At 42.1% G+C, this 23,738-nt stretch overlaps 2 protein-coding genes across 2 annotated transcripts; one reads left to right on the top strand and one right to left on the bottom strand.

The window, feature by feature from the left end:
• Positions 1–16,614: 16,614 nt before the first annotated feature.
• Positions 16,615–18,471, bottom strand: LOC141600253 (small ribosomal subunit protein eS21-like). Its single transcript, XM_074420441.1, has 4 exons — positions 18,329–18,471; positions 17,257–17,324; positions 17,013–17,145; positions 16,615–16,871 (listed from the first exon to the last, which is right to left on the bottom strand). The coding sequence occupies exons 2-4, from the start codon at positions 17,304–17,306 to the stop codon at positions 16,809–16,811; spliced, it is 246 nt and encodes an 81-aa protein (XP_074276542.1). The 5' UTR covers positions 17,307–17,324; positions 18,329–18,471; the 3' UTR covers positions 16,615–16,808.
• Positions 18,472–19,489: 1,018 nt separating this feature from the next.
• LOC141598385 (amino acid transporter AVT6C) lies at positions 19,490–22,559 on the top strand. Its single transcript, XM_074418144.1, has 5 exons — positions 19,490–20,055; positions 20,707–20,859; positions 20,991–21,194; positions 21,495–21,951; positions 22,240–22,559. Exons 1-5 carry the CDS (start codon positions 19,677–19,679, stop codon positions 22,358–22,360), a joined length of 1,314 nt encoding a protein of 437 aa, XP_074274245.1. The 5' UTR covers positions 19,490–19,676; the 3' UTR covers positions 22,361–22,559.
• The last annotated feature ends 1,179 nt before the right edge of the window (positions 22,560–23,738 follow it).

Below are 23,738 nucleotides of genomic sequence, written 5' to 3'. Positions count from 1 at the left end.
AATAGGAAATCCAACCGCGATTTGCCGTTCTTGGGGAGTCCCGTCATTTTGCAGGTAAAAGACATCTTTTTTTTTTTTTTTTTTTTTTTTTTTTTTTTTTTTTTTTTTTTTTTTTTTTTTTTTTTTTTTTCGTTTTTTTTTTTTTTTCGATGTCTAATGCCTGCTCTTGGTAGGTTTGGCTTATGGAACGGCTTCGATTGATCGAGCCCCCAGTTCATGCACTTTCCTATCATGCTCGTTCGATTGCGATGAGGACGCGGTTGTACATGGTGGACTTTACCGGGTCGTGACTATTGGAAGAACAAGTGAAGAATGATGATGGTCCGTTGATTAGGTGGGTTGTACCGTGGTGGAACCTCAAGTCATCCTTTGGAGTATCTTCTTTGGATCCCACTAGGTCCGTGCGCATTCCGGGATTGGAGTTTATGGTATGCATCTTTCGGAAAGGCGATGAGGCAAGTTGGGTGAAGCGAGATGATCCCTAGGCTTGATACCGTCCCGCAGACTGCTATGGCACTTACTACGGATAGCCGAAGAGAGTGGGCCATTAAATGGGCTCAAAGAAACATGTGGTTCTTGAGCTTCTCCACCAATGCTTTGTGGGTGTCGGATTCTTATCTGAGGTGGAGAAAGGCTGCAACTCCGGAAGAGCGCGCGAGAGGCGAGGAAACGCGAGCCTGTTGACTACAAGGTGCGCGAGGGAGAGAAAGAGAAGGAGAAGCATCTGACAGAGGGAGAAGAAGAAGCTGGGTTTCAGATCATTCATCCTTCGAATAAATCAAAGACTACTCCTGTCGCGGAAATGGTGGTTGGCAAAAATGGCAGAGTTAGGCCTCGAGAAAGGCCGTTGGTGATTAGGTCTGAAGTGGTGCAAGAGCGCCCGGCTCGAGGTCGTGACAAGAAATATGACAAGAATGACAAGGGCAAGGGGAAGATGGAGGAATAGCCCGAGTTTTTATTTATTATTTGATTATTATTATTATTGTTGTAATAAAAAGGAGGGATTTTTAGAATCCTAGCCTATTCTATTTTTATTATGTAACGTACTACTATTATTTATGAAACGAATGAAATAAAAGGTTAAATGGTTATGAAACCGTTAAGATTTTCTACTTTATTATTCTTGTTGAATTTCAAATGCAATGCAAATGTTCTTCTATTTACATTTTAGATATAATGGGTTGAATCCCGTGAAGGATTGCCTACGTATTCACTTAAAAAGCGAAATCAAACCCTTGCGCGTAGTTCGAGTAAATGTAAAAGAATAATTGTTCGAAGCAAGAGCTTGTAATGAACATAGAAAATAAGCATGAGCTTTTGCTTACTCTGGAGGTGCGAATTTAGTTTATTTGATGATATGAGGATGACAAACTTGTCAAAATGCAAGAGCACAGTGACATTTATCTTATTTCAGCTTGGCCAGGGGCCGTTTATTTAGTGCCACAAGAGCGACACATGGGTTTACGCGAGGCGCGTGTTTGTTCCTATTCTAGGCATAGTACCGTTTCAGTTGGTCAAGGTTTGTGGGGTTTGAAAACTCATTCCGTCTAAGTCTCGTAATTCTAACCGCACCCCCGGGAGTATGGATTTGACTAGAAATGGTCCGGCCTAGTTAGGTTTGAATTTTCCCCGTGGGTCGACAGGTAAAAGAGCTCTAACCGATTTGAGTACTAAGTCTCCTTCTTTGATGTTTCTTGGCCTAACCCTTTTGTTGAAAGCTCGTTTGATACGTGCTTGATATGTTTGGACATTATGTAAGGCGCGTAGCCTACGTTCATCCAGGAGGATGAGTTCTTCATATCTGTCCCTCTTCCAATCGGCCTCCGGGATTTGACTTTCTAGTAGAATGCGCAGGGATGGTATTTCTAGCTCGACTGGTTGTACGGCTTTCATGCCGTAGGTCAAATAGAAAGGAGTAGCCCCAGTGGGCGTCCTGACAGATGTACGATACCCCCATAAGGCAAAGGGTATTTTGCTTGGCCAATCTCTATAGTTGTCGATCATTTTCTTGAGAATCGTGACAACATTCTTGTTTGCCGCCTCTATCGCGCCGTTAGTCTGTGGTCTATAGGGCGAAGAGTGGTGATGCTTAATCTTGTATTTGGCTAGCAATTGCTCGGTTTCAGCTTGAAAGTGTGACCCATTATCGCTAATGATCTCATGTGGGCAGCCATATCGACAGATAATGTTGTTTTGTATGAACTTTGCCACATTTTTGGCTGTAAGACCAGTGTAGGAAGCCGCTTCTACCCATTTGGTAAAATAGTCAATTGCCACTAGGATGAAACAGTGACCTCCGGTTCTACTGGGGTTATCTTCCGATTATGTCAATTCCCCATGCGAGAAAATGGCCAAGGAGATGTCATCGTGTAGAAAACGAAGGAGGGACATGTTGTACATTCCGAAGATTTGACAATTGTGGCAATGTCTCACGTATTTGATGCAATCGGATTCCATTGTGGTCCAATAATACCCCAAACGTGTGATTTTCTTTGCCATCATGGGCCCACTCATGTGAGGACCGCATTCTCCGTCGTGGACTTCTTCCATCACCTTTCGTGCCTGTGAATGATCAAGGCAACGCAGCACTACACCAAGAGGTGTTCTTTTGTATAATTCTCCTTGCATCAGGATGTATTGAGAAGCTAGTAGGCGTATAGCACGTTGTCCCCTCTTGTCCATATCCGGTGGATAGGTACCATTAAGCTTGAAATTCAGGATTGCTTGGAACCAGGGTTCCTGTGCGATTTCCTCTTCATGGGTGATTTGATGGACATAAGCCGCTCGACCGTCGTTCGATGCACAAAGGCATTTCTATCATGTGATCGGCATATTTATCGGAGATGCAAGTTTCGCAAGAGCGTCGCAAATTGATTTTCCTCCCGAGGTAGGTGTAGGTATGTTACATGATCAAAGAATTGAGCGACTTGGTCTATCCTAGCCTGATAGGGTGCGAGGCTTTCACTTCGGATTTTCCAAGATCCTGTAACTTGGTTGATGATCAGCGATGAATCCCCATGTACTCGGAGGTTTTTAATGCCTAAGCTTACTGCCGCTTGTAGTCCAATGAGACAAGCTTCGTATTCTGCAGCATTGTTTGTCACCTCGAAGTCGAGTTTGACAGCAATTGGTGTATGCTCACCTTCAGGAGAAATGAGCAACACTCCTATTCCGAATCCTCTTAAGTTGGATGCTCCGTCTAAGTATAGGTCCCAGGAGTCTACATCTGTTTGAAGTATATCCTCGTCGGGAAATGACCAAGTATCTATGGTTTGTGCGTCGTTGATAGGATTTTCTGCGAAGAATTCGGCGACGGCGCGACCTTTTATAACTTTCAGTGGCACATATTTAAGGTCGAATTCTGAGAGCATCAGAGTCCATCTTGCCAGACGTCCGTTGAGGACGGGTTTCTCGAAGAGGTATTTGACTGGATCCATTTTGGAGTATATCTTGACGGAGTAGCTAAGCATGTAGTGACGTAGCTTCTTCGTTGCCCACACAAGAGCGAGGCATGTCTTTTCGAGTTGTGAGTATTTGCACTCATATTCCAAGAACTTCTTACTTAGATAGTAAATAGCTCTCTCTTCACTTCCTACAGTTTGAGCGCATGGCACCCATGGCGGTTTCGATTCTTGTGAGATATAAACCAAGAGGTTGATCTCGTTGTGGCGGCATGAGCACTGGTGGTTTGGCCAATATCTCCTTGATTCGGTCAAACGCCTTTTGACAATCATCATCCCACATGGTGTGGTCTGTTTTCTTGAGTTTCTTGAAGATAGGCTCACAAATCATCGTAAGTTTCGATATGAATCGACTTATGTACTATACTTTTCCCAGGAATCCTCTGACTTCTTTTTCTGTTTGAGGTTGTGGCATTTCGATCAGAGCTTTGATTTTAGAAGGATCTATTTCTATACCGCGTTGGCTAACGACGTATCCCAGGAGTTTCCCAGATGTTACCCCAAATGTGCATTTCTGGGGGTTGAGTCTCATGTTGTACTTTCGTAGCCTTGCGAAGAACTTGCGAAAGTTCGCAATATGTCCCTCTCTTTCCTTGGATTTGACGATCATGTCATCTACGTATACCTCAACTTCTTTGTGCATCATGTCGTGTAGGAGTGTAGTTGCGGTGCGTTGGTATGTAGCTCCGGCGTTGATCAATCCGAACGGCATTACCGTATAGCAATATGTTCCCCATTGGGTGACGAATGCGGTCTTGTGCATATCTTCCATGGCCATCTTGATTTGGTTATAACCCGCATATCCATCCATGAAAGATAGTAATGCGTGGTCTGCAGTATTGTCCACTAATATGTCAATGTGAGGTAGAGGGAAGTCATCTTTCGGACTCGCTTTGTTCAAGTCCCTAAAGTCAACACAAACACGGATTCTCCCATGCTTTTTGGGTACGGGTACTATGTTAGCTACCCAGTCAGAATACTCGGAAACTTTGATGAACCCGGCTTTGAATTGCTTGTGAACTTCTTCCTTAATCTTTAGAGCCCATTCCGTTCTCATTCGTCGAAGCTTCTGTTTTACAGGTTTGAAACCTGGCTTAATCGGAATCCTATGTTCGGCGATATCCCTGTCGATCCCTGGCATGTCTTTGTAGGACCAAGCGAAAACGTCTTTGAATTCATTTAGGAGGTCTATGAAATCGGCCCTTTCGGTTGAGCTCAAGGTGGTCCCTATCCTAAGTTCTTTGGGTTCTAGTTCGGTTCCTACATTGATGGGTTCGGTGTCCTCTATTACAGGTTCCCCTTCCCCTTCCTGTAGTATTTCTTTGGCTACGTAGGGAGGTATTTCGATTGAGTCTGGGTCTTGGTCATCCTCAGTATCATCGTAAACAGAATTGCACTCAAGATAACGCAAAGAGTAAGCAGAATCTGATTTATTCATATTAAGATTTGAGTAAAGTTGAAACAAAGAAACCAACTGATCTGTGGTTAGTGGCGGCAAAGGGACAGTAATTGGGGCATTTCCCGAACTACTGTGACTACTCGAGGCTAAGCTAGGCGAAACGAAGGGAGTGGGGATGACGACAGGAATAGACTCTCTAATGACTTCTCTAGACTCCGACTCTGACCCCGACTCCGACTCGAACTCATCGTCTTCTGGTTCTCCTTTGAACATCTCTCCTTCTCCTGTGGTGAGCTTGAAGAGTCTTCCTTGGTTGTTGGTCCATTTGATAGATTTTCTCCACCCTTTCTGCTGCTTTGTGTCGGTTTCTGTGATCAACGCGGTGGGGTTGAAGCGATCGTCCTGAAGTATCATAGTAATGATCTCATCCTGCGCGGCCCTAACGAATCGATCTTCTCCAAACAATAGGCTAACAGCTTGCTCGTCTAAGCAAGGTGCCTGACGGGTTTTGATGGTAGGAACCGTTTCTGGAGGAATGAAGTAGCAATCGTGAAAGATCTCGATTCCGGCTAACTTCCTCTCAAGATAATGCCAAGGTTCGGGAAATCCATGAAAGAGTTCTGAACTTCCTTCTTGAACAAAGTACCCATTTAAAGTGGGGAGATATGGCCTCATTTGGACTCCCACGTGCTTGCGATTTTGGACTTGGGCTAGCATTTCGAGAACTTCTTCTTTTGTGGGTTTGTACCCTAGTCCAAGTGGTATCCTTGTTGAGTTGCCTTCCTTGTATGGTGCGAAGGTATTCTTCCGAATTGGGTTCAAAGGCATTCCAGGGAAGTATCCCTGGGATTTGAGTATGTGGTTGACCACCAAGTTGGAGTAGGGATTATAGTAAAAGGGTGCCAATTCGCTTTCTATGACACTTACACTTTGGAAGCCCCCAAGTTCGTATACGGGATCCGCTAGGACTTGATTGTTTGATTGCTTCTCGATTATTGCCTTGATGGGTGACGAAGTGATTGTCACTACTTTGCCATTTAGTGGGATCTTGATCTTTTGATGAAGGGTGGATGTTACCGCTTTGGAAGCATGAATCCAAGGCCTTCCCAGAAGTATGTTGAATGAAGCTTCGATGTCCACTATTTGGAAGTTAACCTTTCGTTCGATTGGTCCCGTGGCTATGGTTAGGTTAGCAAGTCCTACCACTTTTCGTCGTGTACCATCATATGCACGCACACCTTGATTGGTAGGGGTCCAATCCGACTCTTTCATACCTAGCTTGTATGCCGTTTTGAGGGGTATGACGTTGACCGCGGAGCCATCATCTACCAAGGTCATTGGCACATTCTTCTTTAGACAAATGACAGTGATGTATAGAGCGAGGTTGTGACTAGCGCCAAAAGGTGGCAGGTCTTCGTCCGAGAAAGTAATAGGATTACTTAGCTTAGGTGATTCTTGGAAGACCAAGTTAACTACATCTTCAGGAGTAGAGTTATGTGCTACATTTAGCTTGGCCAAAGCTTGCAGTAAAGCTTGGCGATGTGGGAATGAGCTTGCTACTAGTTGCCAGACTGAAAGATCAGCCTTTGTTTTCTGTAATTGCTTAAGCAACTGATCAGTGGGGTCATCTTCGTTGTCATTTGGTGTGATGACGTTGGTTGGACCATTTTGAGTAGTGTTTTGGTATGGGCGTCCCGAACGAGTTAGGTGATCCACATCTTGGTTTTCACCATTTTGGACTATTTCTTTGACTAGGGAGTTTTCAATGAGATACTCGTCCTCATCATCATCGGCCCAAACCCCATTAACTGCAGCTAGTTCCCTCATTCTCATGATATCACTTTCTAGTCGCATGATTTGATCGACTAGTTTATCAACCACGGTGACTACTTCTTGCATAGTGGCATTTTGAGAGAAGATCAATGGTACACGTTCTTTAGGTATTGCGTTGGGATTGCGTAAGGTTGTCACCATGCTTTCGAGTTCCCACACTTGTCTATCTACACTCCTTGCCCATGTGATGAAGTCGGAAATGGTAGGGGAGATAGTAGAGTAGAGCCTTTCTTTCTCAATTGCATGAATTTCATTTTCGGTGGGAGAAATGAGGTGTGAGCAATCTAAGGTAGATTCATCACTTGTAATCACAAGAACTCCAAGAGGATTCTGAGTGTTGTTGGGTTTACCTCCTGGTGGTATTGGGAGTCGACCATCTTCAATCATATCTTGAAGTACGTGTTTCAACTTGAAGCATTTTTCTGTGTCGTGCCCTTTGCCCCTATGGTATTCACAGTATGAATTTTCATCCCAAAACTTGGACTTCCTTTCGGGTTCGGGAGTAGGTCCAATGGGTTGGAGTTTACCTTGCTTCATTAACCTTTTTAGAGCGTTGGAGTAAGTATCCCCAAGGTTTGTGAATTTTCTTGGTGGAGTAGTTTTCTTAGATGGCTCGAGAAGGTTAACTTCGTCGGTCTTGCTAGTAGAGCCGTATGAACGACTTGTGGACCCTTGATATCCTCGACCTACCATTTTGGACAAGAGTCCTTTACGGATGTCATCTTCAATCCTTGTTCCTAACACGGTTAAGTCTTTGAAAGTCTTGATGTTTTGATATCTCAAATGATTGGCATAGATGGGCTTGAGGTTATCCACAAACTTTTCCACAAGAGTAGCCTCATCCGGGCGTTCAACTAGTTGAGTGCTAGTCTTCCTCCACCTACTTAGGAAGTCGGTGAATCCTTCTTTGTCATTTTGGGTAAGAACCTCTAGAGTGCGCATGTTGACTTGGATCTCGGCATTATCCGCGTATTGCTTAGAGAACTCGATTGCGGCGTCTTCCCAAGTAGCGACTTTCTTGTGATCTAAAGTGTAGAACCATTGCTTCGGGATGGTGTCAAGAGATGAAGGAAAGATCCTTAAGAACATCTCGGGTTTGATGCCTTTGATAGACATGTAATCCTTGAAGGCACGGATGTGGTTCAAAGGGTTCTCATGTCCTTTGAACTTAGGGATATCCGTCATGTTAAAGTTAGTTGGCAATTTGGAATTGACGGCTTCATACTTGCGATTGTTTTCCCTATAAATGTCATCACCCTTAAGGTACATCAATTGCTCCTCTAGGTATTGGAGTCTTTTCTCTGCTGCAGTCATTCCCATGAAAGGATTCTCATCTCTAGATTCATCATCGGAATTACGTAGTACTTCGCTTTCATGAGGAGGCAACCTTCCCTCAACGGAGAAGATACGGCCTTCGATAAGCTCAAGGCGGTCATATGTTTGTTCTTGGGTAATTTGCATTTGGGCTAGCGCGGCGAGGATTCGATCATTACCGTCTTGAAGGTGGTGGAGATTCGTTTCATCACTTGATCCGGGCATCTTGGAAACTGGATAAGAGATCGGCGACGAATCAAAACACGATCGACCATTCTATCACACTTGCTAAAAGAGAAAAAGTTTTGACTCATGAAGTGGGTGTGTGCCACTTGTGTTGAGTGAGTTTTGAAGAAAGACAAGGTCTTTGAAAATGTGTGTCCTAGTCAACTGTAGTGTAGTTGTAGGAGTGGACTCGAAGTGAGGTTTTGAAATGGGCTTGTGGCCCGAATTTTGATTGGACAGAGTTTTGACCGGATTTTGCGCTAATTGGAAGCCCTATTTCGAAATTTTTGTTTGAAAGAGGGTTTTGATTTTTTGAAAATTCGTCATGGTTTTGTTTAGAAATGGTGATCACATAAGGTTTACACATTTATACAAGCATTATAACGGGATGCTGAGTGCATTTAAAAGAGTTTTGGTTTAAAGGGTGGGTTGCCATACCGAACCATCAAACTCGAAGTCTGTGGAGAGGCTCGTGCCAAACAAGAGTAAGGCCGATTCCTAGTCCATTTCCTCAAGTAGTGAAGGCCCTTGATACAAACAAGAGTAAGCATCATGGTATGGATGACGTCAATCGCTATCCATCCTTAGGCCCAAATAAGAATTAGGACCGTTTAGACGGGACGATTGGTCGAATGGGTTGGGTTGGGCCTAGGAAGGCCGAATAAAACGGTCTAGGAAGACCGAGTTATGAAAACCGACAATTGTCTTGTACAAACTTATTCCCTAACCTTGTTCAAGTTTCACCCTTGGCTACACTAAGTGTATTATCCCAGTGAGTCGCCAAACGTGGAGCGGGCCGCCCACGGGGGCGCTTGGTGAGAAACGAAACAAGCGTTTGCATTTTGTATGGAGTCGCCACCAATTTTTATGGCAAATTGGAACCGTTCGAATACCTCGTGTCATGTCAAGACACAAAGTAGTGACATGAACACTAAGCAATCGTTACCCTTAGCATTATATGTCTAGAATGACTCTCGTGGATGCCAATGAACACGGGTGCTCACAGATATCTAGAGTAAGGGGTGAGGGTACGTATTAGGAAGCTCTTTTGATCGAACACCTAATCCCGCCCGCCTCGATAGCGGCCTCTACTAATGATTAGGGAAGTTGTCTATACTTGATATATCGTCGGCTATATGCATGCAATGCAACATCCAAGTTTTAATCCTAGCATGTGAGAATTAATACTAAGTCGGTTGACACGTAATTAGCATACAATTGGGTCGAAGTAGGATTTAATGTTAATTACATGTGAAAACATACAAGCAAAGAGAGAAATACAATAAAAGAAATACAATAATGAAAATTACATAATTACAACGGGATAGGCGATTTATGTCGAAAATACCTTTAAAACGGATAATTTGAGAAAAAAAATAAAAGAAAGGAAGAAAGAATTAAATAAATTAACGAACAGGAATTAGCGTGGTATTACGGATAATAGTCAGTTAATACGTAAGCTAATTAAAACTATGTCAAGGCAGAAACGGAGTTCAGGGACAGAACTCAGCCAGGAACAGGCGCAGCAGAGCTGCGTCTTTTGGAATAGGCGCAGCAGACGCTGCGTCTGTTCCTTGGCTCAGTTCTGGCTGTGAAGCCGTATTTGCAAGCCGTTAATGTCGATTGGTGAATTTAATGATGGATTCAATTATGTACTCGGATGAAAGTGATTAGCATGTTATTTAGCATATGAATAGGTCATAAAAACAGTAAACATGAACGAGACGGATGCAAACGGATTAATTACATGACGGAACAATGATAGAAGTGATAAATATTAATGAGTCCTCTATTGAAATCAATTAACTAACATTAGATGCAACGGATTAATGACGAATATGCGACGAATATGACAAAAGACGGATCAAACTATATCAAGGACGAATTCCAGAAACCCAATATGAACAAATTGAATCTCTACAATCCGGAATTGAATTCAATGACGAAAACCCGCAAATATGGATTATAAGGGATTTAAGTCGGATTTATGACAAACTAAACATGAGAGTGAATGATGATTATAATATACATGGAATTTATATGTTATCATGACGAAAAATTAACAGACGAACAAGCAAAAGGAAGATTTTGAATACGAATTACGAGAAGACAAACGAAGAAGAAAGGAAGCGAGGCTGCGGCGGCCTCACGAAGAGGCGGCAGAGCTGCGCTCCTTCGAAAGAGGCGCGGCGATTGTTGCGTCCTTTCTCGACGGTCACTTACTGGAAATCCGCAAAAACAGGTTTTAACAAAGGGTTTTAGAAATCGATTTTAACGGTATTTTCGACGTAAACCTTACAATTGATGATACGAAAAGTAAAATACAATAAATAAATAAGGATTATACACCCTCAGACATACATGTTAACGAAACGAGAAGGACTAAGATATCAATTAGTGAATGCTCGACGCGAATGCAAAGAGAGTGCCCTCGTAAGAGGAAAACGATTGATTAATTAAATTGATTGAGTGTAGTTGGTCAAATTGGTCGGTCATGCAACGGAGAGGCTGGTACCCGGAAAGATCCGAGCTTAAGTGGTCGAAAGTTCAAGCACGTAGGCGCCAATAAGTAAGAACAAAGTCTAGAATGCAAAGGGAGAAGAGAAGGGCGGACACTCGCGTGAGAAATATGAGGAGCGAAGGCTCCTATTTATACTAATCACGTGAAGGAGTTAGGGTTTCGGAGACTCTTTGGAAGTGAATCTCGGAAAGATATGAAAAAGATACGTGAAACATGCGAGAAAGGGCACTGGGAAGAGGCGCAGCGAGCCCATGCGTCTCTTGGAAGAGGCGCAAAGACTCTTGCGTCTGTTCCCAGGAGGTTTCCTCTTGAAGAAGATTTCAGCGTTTGAGTTATGGTAGGACGGAAATAATTCGACTTCCTTAATATCTTATATGAATATTACGGGATATTATTTGCCAAAAGATAAAATTTATGAAATATGGAATAGAAATATCCGGAACATTCCAGAACATTCTGACTCGGGATTTAACAGTTATCAGGAAATGGAGACGGTTTTTGACCCGGACTCCGAATGTACTCTAATTACTGCCAAAACGACCGTATCGGTACGTAGATGACAACCGTGAGGTAGACATTTAATATTTGAGCAATCACTTGACGATAATCTTACGAACTGTCACAAATCGTTCCGCGTATCAAACATGCGGCCCAATCATCACCGGGTGGTTTGCGGGAGGTGCAGAAATGAGGTATCTACAGATGGCAGGGAGGAAAGGCTTAATAATTGGCCCCCGAACAGCTGAAGCTATCCGAGATGCCGGGTGAACCTGGTGACGACCGTCCGTCTCCCTATGCCTGTTGCTGCTCGCCACCGGCGACATCAGCAGCATCATCTTTGGTGGGCGACCCAGAAGCTGACTTGGCGGCTTCGGCCATTTGCCTTTGCCCTCTCGGCTTCCTCCTTGGCCGCCTTCGCCTTTTCAAAGCATGGGCCGCCTTCTCCATGACCTCCTCTTTCTCCTTCTTCACCTTTGCCTCCTCTCATGACCTTCGCCTCCGCGGCCTTCGCCTTAGCATCAAGCTTATCATCAAACAGCTCGTCAAATTTTTGCCACGGGAAGGAGCCTTCAGGAAAGAGCTCTCCGATCACTTCCCTGGCGGCTTCTTCGGCCAGGTCCCGGTATTGGGCACACATGTTAGGGAGGACGACGCTTTGGAGCGTCTCAATGTCCTCCTCCCTCTGGGCGAGGATAGCCTTTGTATTCCTGTGTGACTTCGACTGAAGCCGATACATAGACTTCCATTCTTCCCTCTTCTTAACAGTGAAGTCGAAGGCAGCCTGAAGCTTGTCACGCTCCTCCAGCAGCTTAGCGGCATCAGCCTCCGCAGCCTCAACCTTGGCTCTCTCAGCAAGGACCGCCTTTTCAGCGTCCTCCCTAAGTTTTCGCTCAGCAAGGACCGCCTTTTCAGCCTCAACCTTGGCCCTCTCAGCTTCCTTCTTCGCAGCAGCGAGCTCAAGCCTGAGCCGCTCAAGCTGTGGGGCAGCCTCGGCCATGACCTTTTCTTGCTCCATAATATGAGCAGGCCATATCGCCCACTTCGCCAAACATCTTCCTAATCGGGGGGGGAAGGCTTCGGGGAGGAGGAGACGACGGCGGCATCTTTATCACCCGTCTGCGCAGTCGCTTCTCAATCTGTTGTTCAGTATGGCCAGGTAGACGGCGGCGGTTGATCTACAAAAATTCGGACAAAGCATCCATGTCAACGTTCATTGACATGCCGAGAGCTTGTCATCGAGAACGCCTAATGAACCGGCTAAATCGAACCACGGGTTAGATGCGTACCAGGCTTGGCCTTCTTAGCGGAGGACCCATTTCCTTGCCGGCCTCATTAGCGATAGCTTGGCGGCCAGCAGCAATGGCAGATCTCTTTTCTCTTACGTAAGAGAGGAGATTCCTCTGCCACGGTGACCTCCTCATCGGTAATATCGACGACCACCACCGTCTCCTTTTGGACTGCAGGGATTGGAGGTTGAACTGAAGTTGACGCCGTCGCCGCCGAAGACGTTGCTTTTCGCTTTCGGGCGCGGCACGCACGGCAACCTTCGCCGGGGCCGCCGTCACATCTAGGGCCTTCAAGCGCGATCCATGAGGTCGTTTGGCGCCGGTCTGCGATCACGTGTATCGGCCTTCGGATGCAACTCAACAACTTTCTTGTCCTTGTCAAGTCCCATCCTCTTGAGAATATCCCGACGGATCCGGTCAAAACGGTGCGTAAAAGGAACGAAGCAAGAGTTAAGTAAAAGAAATAAATCAAGGTTCAAAATCAGAAACATTAAAAGCAGAGATGGGCCTCACACCGACCCCACTCACCCCGTTCGAGGGCCGGTATGAGGCCGGCGTGCTGAGCGGCTCATCCACGAAGAATGATGCTGCGTCGGGGCATCCATCCCTTCGGTGTCCCATCCTTCTCGGCCTCAAACGACTTCATCGCCCACCTTTCGTCCTCATTGAGATGGACCCTAAAGGCATCCATCTTAAGCTTACTCCGGGAGACATATTTCTCACGCTCCCCCGACTCTCACAACAAGAAATTGACGCGGTCTTTGGAAGGACCAAGGCGATGGATAATCCTTCGGAACCTCGACGTATACCCACCGCCCCTTCCAGTCCTTACAAGATGTAATTTTGGACACGGTAACGTAACCCGGCTCTGTCGCACGCCGTACCACCCCGTGCCACCGGGGTTGATGGCGAAGATGATGAAGCCGGCGGAACAAGTTAACCGTTGAGGCCTCCCCCTTGAAAAGACAGAGCCACACAAAGCCAACTATAGTCCTAATGGCCAACGGATGCAGTTGGGCCACGGCGACGTTCATGGCTTTAATTATGGCCATAACGTATTCATTCAGAGGAAACCGGAGCCCATGCTCCAGGTGTCTGATGTATACGCCGATACAGCCCTTGGGAGGGCAACAGACGGCCTGACCCTCTTTAGGAATAACAATCCTATACTCCCTGCCGAAGGAGAAATGATGTTCGAAAAACTCGGGAGGAGCAATCGGCGAACTTGTTTGTCCAAGCACGATCGGGGACCGATCTTACGGGCGTCGCCGTGATCAAGAGATGCGGCCTCTCCTCATTGGAACGAGTCCTTTCAACATCATCACCGTCATCATCAACATCATCATCATCATCATCCGAGAAATCCTCCGGATCGATCGTCAACCTCGGGAGAAGGAGACCTAGGGCCCCGGACCTTATCGGGATGGCGGCCAGCGCCTCCTCTTCATCAAGACGCGACGGGGAGCCCCGGCGCAGGTTACTAGGTCCAAAGATCGCGAGAAGACATGACAACAAATACTTAACAAATAAGAGTTGAAAAATTTGTTTGTTTACCTTGGAAAAGTGTTACGCCGAGTAACGCTTTGAAGACTAGAGAGAAGTTTCGTCAAAGAAGGCTAGAAAGAAGAAATTTTTTGAGAAAATGAGATTTTGGTGGCCAAAATCCCAGGCTAATCGCTTATTTATAGAGCAAAGCCCATGAAACGGACCAATCAGGGCAAAGCCCATGAAGCGTCAACCAATCAGCGCCGAGCCACGTGTCAAGCATGCAGCCATGGAATGTCAATCGACAAACAGTTACAAAACTTCTTCAACACGCTCCTTGACAGAATGCCAATCGACGTATCTTCTTCAAACACGCTCCTTGGTATCTACTTGCCAAACGGCCCCCGATTCAACCAAGCTTGGCAAAGACCGGGTGGGGCAATCAAAAGCACACGGCACTCACAACCTCGGTCTCGGCCGGCGCCATTTTCTTTTCCACATTTGATGCCCTTTACACATCCATGTGGAGGGGGATACTGATACGGCCTAAGCGAGAACCAAGCCGAGGTAGAAGAAGTCGGGCGAAATTTTTACTTGCAGAATACGCTCAAACACTCATCGAAGGTCCATACCACGGCATAGACTACGCTGGGGGAAAATTGATGGGGCATATTCTCGCACCACGACCGAGTCAACATATTGAGCAAGGTCAAAGATATCCAAAGCAAGTCAACACCTTGGACAGCCTAGACGACGCAGCCTGTCGGCCTGTCCCTTGGGTCTCGGCCATGCAACTAGCCAGCCGGGACACGCATCCGCGTACTCACATCCAAGACCCCTCGGCATGGAGTCAACAGGGCCCGCCGGCCTGCCATGGGTCCCTCGGCCGAGGGTAGAACAGTCTTTTCACCTGCTCTGCCACTTGGCCACTACGTGACAAAAGGTGAAAGTCTATAAATACTCCTCAACCCTCATTGAGGAAAGGATCCGCAAATAATCAATTAAACACATTAATCTGGTATAAACTCCCTTATCTCTCTACAATATACTTTGTGCCAAGTAACACACAACTTAATCCCTTTAAGCTTACTGACTTGAGCGTCGGAGTGAGTTCGCTCGGTACCAAGCCGAGCCCTCAGTTTGTTCATTGTTTCAGGAGAGGCCGAAAGGAAGAGTCAAGCAAAGTCATCTTTCTACAAGCTTACGTGGTAACAAATCTGCTCTCGAACTACACCCGGAACAATTATTATTATTATTATTATTATATTTATTATTTTATTAATACATTCATTTTTATTAATATTATTAATAACATATTTATTATTATTATATTAATAAATTATTATATTACATCTATTATTATTATTATTATTTATATTAATTGTTATTATTATTTATAATATTTTTTATACTTATCATATTTATTTTTTAGTTATTATTATTAATATATTATATTATTTAATATATTATATTATTATTAATAATGTTATCATTTATATTACTAATATATTATTATTATTATTATTATTATTATTATTATTATTACTATATTACTTTTTTTTATATAACTTATTATATTATTATTATATTATATTAATATATTAATAATAATAATAATGAATAATATTTATTATTATTATTGGTATTATTATTATTATTATTATTATTATCTTTTTATTTTTATTTCAGTTCAGTTCAAATCAGTTTAGTTCAGTTCAGACAACTTCAGTCCAAAAGAACAGAGCCTTAGCCATCCAAATTCAAATAATAAATTTTCAAAAATTCAAATTTCCTTGAAGCTTCAGTCTTTCTTCAACAATGCCAGTGCCACAGTAATTCTTGATGAAAAGAGACAAATCAGAGATAAGAAAATGGTCACCACCAAAAAATGTATATGAACGAATAATCGAAACTTGTTGCCAAGTGCATCCCAAATCAAACACCCTCCCTTTAAAAAGAAGTGCATAGAGGGAAAAATAAATTGGAAATATCCCATGTCGAGTAGAGCAAGTTCGAAGCTGCCGCGGATCACCACCATTGGGTCATAGTTAATATAGAGACGGAATTTGAATATACTACAGTATTGGGTCATGCTTAATATAGAGAGAGAATTTGAATATATTACAGTCAGCAGCTTGTCTCATTGAAGACGGGTACTATCGATAGTGTCCGTCTTCAATGAGAATTTGTGTATAGTCAATGGGATCTATTCATATATTTGATCCTCAAGGTCCATATCTAGTTTCGGTACGAATTTGTGTAGAGTCAATGGGATAACCTATTCAAATATTTGATCCTCAAGGTCCCATATCTAGATTCGGTACCTATAATGGTGTTTCTTTACAACGAGCAATTCATTAATGGGCTCACACCTTAATAACAATTTCCGATGTCCTTCATATCTACTTTGTAACATTAAGTTAGGTGGTGATGGTTGTTTTGTAGCCAATCGAGTAAAAATGGTTCAACTTAAGTTGATTAGGAGAGAATGTATATGAAGGAGATGATTAAGGCAAGACTCAACAAGTCCAACTTTTCAGAACCTAATGCCATCAAGGGGGGTAGCATAAAGTTTGGACCAAAACAGAATTAAGAGAAACTACTTATCTAGCATAAAAGTTACTGTTACCATATCCCAAAAATTCATTCGACAAGAAAAAACAATCTCTAAACTTAAAAGTGGGTAAATTGAGTCTAGGAAATGTTAAACATTGAGAAATAGCTTAAATGGATCTAGCATAAAATCTCAATTGCTACCCATGGAGAATAACATCCTGGCTCAATTACTGGCCAAGTTCTTGCTTCTTCTTGTGCCAAAGGCGGTCAAGAGCACTGTCGGCATCACCCTGCATACCAATACAAACCATTGTAAGGTTATATTTTAGAAGCAAAAGCCATTCAAACACTGCCTAGGGAAAAAAGAATATGTTAACAGATGCCTACATTAAGACGTCAGTTTAAATTTGGTAAGTTGTTTAGGGACGGACCTGAGCACGAATGTTGCCAGAAAGAGCGAAGGTAGTGAATGTACCATTGTAGATGCCACTCTGATCCAAGTGCCCAATGTTAAGTTGCACTGATGCATGATCCTTGGAGGTGATCAGTCTGTTTGTGGCAGAACTGAACCAACAAAGAGGATGAGGTTTAAATATTATTAATATTCAATGAGAGCACAAAAAATTCCAACAGTTAGATTTAGTCAACAAGAGCAACAATGAAAACAGTATGTACCATTTCCTGGGAACGTAAAGATCCACAACTTGTCCCTCTTCGTTCTGCATCTTGTTTGGATTGGATAGCTAACAAAACAAAGCAATTACCTAACTTAGAAATAGAGAAACAAAATTAAGCTACAACTTTAAAACTAATCTAGAAACTTTACACATTATGTTTACTCCCTCATTTTAGCTAATAAAGACATGTACGACACTTATAACAGAGGACGTGTTTAACACGAGGACAACATCTAAACACATCATCTTAAGCCTACTTAGCTGACTTTTTTTTTTAAAATACTCTCTTTCCCAATCATTTGTTTACCTTTGTTTCGCTTTATTCACTCGCTCATAATTTCTAGTCTTAAAACAGTTTCTTAGGAGTGTGGGGCAACCCTCGCAAATGTTATAAAGACATCATTACTGCAGTCGAAGCAAGATAAAAAGAAAAATGCAAGATTGCTTTAGCAATGGGAAAGCTTTACAGAAATCCAGTTAGGAGGAAGAGGAAAAGCTATGATTCTTGTAGCGACATAAGCTTGCAAGAAGTTTATCGTGCAAATGTAATCGATATTCCCACATCTAATTTTAAAAATATGCAGGCAATCATGAAGTTTAAACAACATACACATAATTATGTGAACCTCTACAGCTAAAGATTACATATATGCAACTTTATCCATGTTGTCAAACATAAAATTGTTGTTTTCAATTGTAATTATGTCATGAATCGCAATCGACGGACAATTAGATGACAATAAAAGAATCATTCATTCATAATTTCTCTGGCAGTTTTCAACAAATGTTTTTGTTTATGTTACAGGTATGATATCCAAGACTATGAGAATGAGGTTCCAAAATCACAAGGCACAAAGTGACCTACAGAATCAAGACATTAAATCACAACAGCTGCACCAGATTAGGATGATCGCTCATGTTTTCTAAGTTGAACATCCTAGAATTGGGGTCGGTCAAGTCGGATTTGCGACATGGGGAAATCCGAACAATTACGATGAAACATGATAATGAAGGCAAAAAAAAAAAAAAAGGAAAGGTAAAGATGAATCGAAAATGAAAGAGAGGGAAACCTGTAAAAGAATGAAGGGGAGAGATGGAGCGGCGTCAAGCAAATGCAGATGTTAGTGGTGTGGCTGTGTGCTGAGGAGAGAAAAAGAGAACAAGAGGGTTTTGTGATTGGATTAACACAGATTTTAAACCCTAATGGGCCTCCTTTTTAGACTATCATATATGGGCCTATCTAATACTTCAACTTCGACTTACATTTTTCGCATGAACTACCCAAAATACCCCTCCCACACCCAAACACTTTCAATTTAACTAATCAACAACAGCACAACTTAATCGACAAAATAAAGAACAAAAATGAGTTAATTTTAATCGAATGTCAACACTAACGAATAACCAATAACAAAAAGAATATCGAATTAATCTGTAAAATAAGTTACATATTTTAACAACTAAAATAGAATTACTTACAACAGCAATTGATAATTAAGCAAATCATCAATTAAACTAATCAAAACGACGAATGTACAAATGTTAAATGTATTTAAGTAGATTGAGTATTATTGTATAATATCAAGTACAAGTTAAACTAATGGTGACCACCGGGTCCAACATAAATGATACTCGACTTACTCAAATGAAACTATCATATTTTGTGTGTTTCATTACTTTTACCACGTGACACATCATTAATTTAATCTAATTATAAATTCACAGTATTCTTTTTGTTTGGGATATAATGTGTTATAGTAAGTCGATATAATATGGAGTACAAGGCGAGATTCAATAATGACAAGTGATTTCAACTCTATTGGCAATGAGATTCAGATTTTTACTGAATAATCAATTATTTTATTTAATAAGTAGTCCCTAGTATTATTTGAAGTAATTTTAAACTATTAAAGATGATGTTAATTTAATCTATTAGAATATGATTTTAAATTTAAATAAGTCTTATTTTTATATTTACATAATTCGCAAAGAAGAACAATTATTTCTTTTTGCGTAGACCTTAATAATTTGATGTAAATTATTTGATGTAAAATCTTTTCAAATCAAAAATTATACAAACACTAGGAGTCGTGTATATCAAAGAAAATTAAACTAATTTTCTAAATTAACAAAGGCCATAAACCAGTCTAAATACAATCTCAATGATATTCCCCACCTCTTGGCACAACGACAGGCCAGATACATAACACAATTATACAGACATGCATGACACATTCTATCACAAATAATTATTGCTGCAATTGCCAGATATACCCTTCCTATTAAAACTCCCAAGTCCCACCCATATATAACCCGCACGGCATTTGCTTCTCACCCTACAATTACTTCACCAACAAACTAAACATACAAAAAAAGGCGGGAGGGGCAAAACAGTAAAATCACCCACTCGAACAAAAAATGACGCTAGACGCCGGAGCTCCACTACTTCCAACGAGAACAATCAAAGACAAAAGGAAGGAACCATCGGTCCGAGGAGCGGTATTCAACGTTTCTACGTCGATAATGGGTGCCGGGATCATGTCCATCCCAGCAACAATTAAGGTTCTTGGGGTGATACCGGCATTCATTTTGATCGTGGTTGTGGCGATATTGGCAGAGATGTCTGTGGAGTTTTTGCTCCGGTTTACGTACTCAGGAGAGTCGAGGGACTCCGGTGAGACAATGACGTATGCCGGGCTGATGGGGGAGTCATTTGGGAAGGTGGGGTCACTTTGTGTGGAGGTCTCTGTTATCATCACCAATTGGGGTTGCTTGGTCGTCTACTTAATTATTCTTGGTAAGCAAGCTTAGCTTTCATGTTTAACATTATTCAGGATTGTTTTAGCTAATCAAATCTAGCTAATATTATATTTTCTTTGACTTACTCTTAATTACTCCCTATTTTTTTAAAATATCACGTTATTTTTTTTTAATTAGTTTATTCTAATCGTGATTTGTGACTTGAGTAATTAAATAATTTCTCAAATAATTTTTAGTTCATGTTAATTTTAATTAAGTTTATCAAATTTAGATAATGAAGCTTAATTAGTTAATTTAATTTAATTCAATGTATGTTTAATTAAGTTAATCAAGTTGTTAACTTGATTAAGCTGATATTAGATTTTGTTTAGGTTTATTCAATTTAGTTCACTCCCCATAATTTTGATCCGAAAGAGCGGGACTAATACAATTTCGCAGTGTACAACTTGTAAGATAGAGTTTATGATGATAGACAAGAATATAGACAAGATGAGCTTTTACGGTTTTTGTAGCCATGTCTGAGTTATAGGTTTTAAGTAATTCTGGCCTAAACAAGAGCCCCGCTCATATCAATGTGTTTAAGTTTCACAAATTACCCTTGGTTAGACACTGTTCATGTGGACATGTGGTGATACATACGGAGTATTGCTTAATATCAGTATATGACATGCGTTGATTTTGGTGCCAGGGGACGTGCTGTCAGGGAGTGAACATGGAGAATCAATTCATTTAGGGGTGTTACGTGAGTGGTTTGGGCTTCAGTGGTGGACAACACGGCCTTACGCCCTTCTCTTCGTTGTTGTCTTCATTCTTCTTCCCCTTGTCCTTGTTCGTCATGTTTGTAAGCTCATCTTTCTTTCTTCCTACATCACTCTTCTAAACACTTGCATTTGTATCTCTTTTATCATATTACAGCATCTTACATAGTGGCTAATAACTACTGCTTCTTTGTTGCATTAAATTGGGGAGCAGATTCCTTGAAGATCTCCTCAGCTGTATCAGTGCTCCTAGCAGTGGTGTTTGTAGGCATCAGCTGTGTGATGGCAACATTGGCGGTGTTTCAGGGCAAAGCACAGAGGCCTAGACTCTTTCCTGACATGACCGGTCAAGTGTCTTTCTTCAACCTCTTCACTGCAGTCCCAGTTATAGTCACAGCATTCACATTTCACTTCAATGGTGAGTAAACCCATCATAAAGGTGTCTTATTCCTACATTAACTCACGTTACGACTTGATGAATAAAGATAAAACGCTATACAGCAACTTATTGTAACACTGCCTTGACCAAAAACTTTCAAGTCTTAAGCAAGTTTTGAGTAAGACCGTCTTATGGTACGTTATGGCCTAACAATTTTGAATCAAGATTACGTCATGTAAGTGTCTCCACATACCATAACGTACTCTAGGATAATCGTACCTAAAACGCCACCGTCTTTTGGAAAATCATCTGACTTATAATTTGAACAAATATTTGCAGTCCACCCAATAAGTTCAGAGCTAGGAAAACCCTCAAAAATGCTGCTTGCAACAAGAATCTCCTTGGTACTATGTGCTGTCATTTACTTCACTGTCGGCTTCTCCGGGTATCTTCTCTTCGGAGACTCCCTAGCATCTGACATCCTCGTAAATTTCGACCGATCCTCAGACAGTCCTTTACTCAACGACGTGGTTCGATTGAGCTACGCTTTGCACCTCATACTTGTCTACCCTTTGCTCAATTTCCCACTTAGAGTGAATGTAGATGAACTCCTTTTCCCTCATAGGCCTGAATTGGCTACCGACAAATTCAGATTTGTGTCCATCACTTTGATTCTACTTGGCTTGAGCTACGTAGCTTCGATTGCTATCCCAGATGTATGGATCTTCTTTGAATATTGTGGGTCGACTACTGTGGTCTTGCTCGCCTTCATTTTCCCAGCCGCCATCGTTTTGAGGTAATCTTTTCTGTTTATCTAGGCTTGTGTCTACCTTACGGTACTTCTAGTAACGGTGTCAGAAAATGCAATTTTTTAGAAAATCTTGCCGGAGCGACTGACAATTTTCATAAATTCCTGATAATTTGTAATACAGATTTAGCAAATTTAAAATTTTCTTGTGGAGACAGACTCCTGCTTGCCCCCCTCTTCCCACTAACAGCGACTCACATCATTGTTTTGGTCATAGATGTCTGAGAAAGTGAAATTGAGATTGATCGCTTATGTTGTGTTTGAATCGTTGTGCAGAGATGTCCGTGGTTTATCGACAACAAGGGATAAAGTTATCGCTGTGTTTATGGTGATTTTAGCTATTGTGACAAGCACATTTGCAATTGCAACCAATATCTACAAGAAAAGCGCGTCCTAGAGCATATTATGCGGGTTAGATCTCGTGTAGGTAAATTGTGTGTATACTCATTTATTATTGTATAATTTGTTGTTAGTTGTTATGTGGATTAGTGGCCAGAAGAGTTGGTGCACTCAAAATTGTAGTGATTATGGTAGACGTCAATTTCTAACAATGTCCTGTAAAAGACCGCAAATGTACAAAACACATTCATACTGAATTACTGATATACAGGCGACACAGGCACGTACTTTGCTAATTGCTAAGGAAGAACATTTGTTACGAATTGTATAGTCCAAGCTTGTCCTTCTCATTAGAATATCAAAGTTTATATAGTACAAGATATCCTATAAATTAGGATCATATCAAAACTAATATTGACTAAATCATTGACATATTAAATAAGATATGACGAGATATTATATGGGCTAATATCTCGCCTAATACCTCCCTCAAACTGGAGCATCGAGGTCGAGAATGCCCAGTTTGCGAAGAAGATAGTGGAATTGGCTAACACCCAAAGGCTTCGTAAAAATTTCCGCAATTTGTTCATTAGTGGGCACATGGTACGGTTTTACAAGACCTTCGGTGATAGCGTCACGAACAACATGACAGTCAATTTCAATGTGCTTCGTTCTTTCGTGGAAAACCGGGTTCTGAGCAAGATGGATGGCAGACTGATTGTCGCAGAACAGACGCATAGGAGTGGAGAGCGTAACATCCAAAGTAGTAAGGAGACCTTTGAGCCATTTCAATTCACATACAAGTGCGGCCATTGAGCGATACTCAGCTTCACTGGAAGAGAGTGAAACCGTATGTTGTTTCTTTGTTTTCCAAGAGACCGAAGAGTCACCAAGAAACACAAACCAGCCCGTGACGGATCGACGCGACAAGGAGCAGGTTCCCCAATCAGAGTCGCACCATCCGGACACCGTTAGGGCACTGTCAGACCGAAGTATAACGCCCTGTCCCGGACTTCCTTTAAGATAACGTACTACGCGTAAGGCGGCCTCCATATGAGCCGTACGAGGGTGCTTGAGAAACTGAGAAAGGACATGTACGGCGAAGGACAAATTTGGCCGAGTCACGACCAAGTACACTAAGCGACCAACCAAGCGTCGATAGCGTTCGGGATCAAGCAAGAAGGGGTTGTTATCAGTGTTAAGTTTATGATTAATTTCCATGGGTGTGGTAGCAGGCTTAGCTCCCAAAAGACCGGTTTCGGTTATAATATCGAGAGTGTATTTCCTTTGGTTTAAATAAATTATAATACTCCGTATTTATAAGTCTCTGGGTACTCTATCGAGTAGGTCTTACTCTGTCGAGTAAGGGTGAGTTGCGTTTTAAAATAGTTTCTGACCTGTTGGGTACTCGATCGAGTAACTATGATACTCGATCG

This window comes from Silene latifolia, chromosome 9 (genome assembly GCF_048544455.1).
Source record: "Silene latifolia isolate original U9 population chromosome 9, ASM4854445v1, whole genome shotgun sequence".
In the NCBI taxonomy this organism is placed as follows: Eukaryota; Viridiplantae; Streptophyta; class Magnoliopsida; order Caryophyllales; family Caryophyllaceae; genus Silene; species Silene latifolia.
Note: the sequence above shows the minus strand (reverse complement) of the source record. Positions and strands in the feature narration are given on the sequence as shown.

Coding starts and splice junctions, on each gene's coding strand:
- LOC141598385 (XM_074418144.1), top strand. CDS start 19,677: ATGACGCTAGACGCCGGAGCTCCACTACTTCCAACGAGAACAATCAAA. Junction 20,056..20,706: donor CGTCTACTTAATTATTCTTG/GTAAGCAAGCTT, acceptor TTTTGGTGCCAG/GGGACGTGCTGTCAGGGAGT. Junction 21,195..21,494: donor ATTCACATTTCACTTCAATG/GTGAGTAAACCC, acceptor AAATATTTGCAG/TCCACCCAATAAGTTCAGAG.
- LOC141600253 (XM_074420441.1), bottom strand. CDS start 17,306: ATGCAGAACGAAGAGGGACAAGTTGTGGATCTTTACGTTCCCAGGAAA. Junction 17,146..17,256: donor CTTTACGTTCCCAGGAAATG/GTACATACTGTT, acceptor TTGTTGGTTCAG/TTCTGCCACAAACAGACTGA. Junction 16,872..17,012: donor CTGGCAACATTCGTGCTCAG/GTCCGTCCCTAA, acceptor ATTGGTATGCAG/GGTGATGCCGACAGTGCTCT.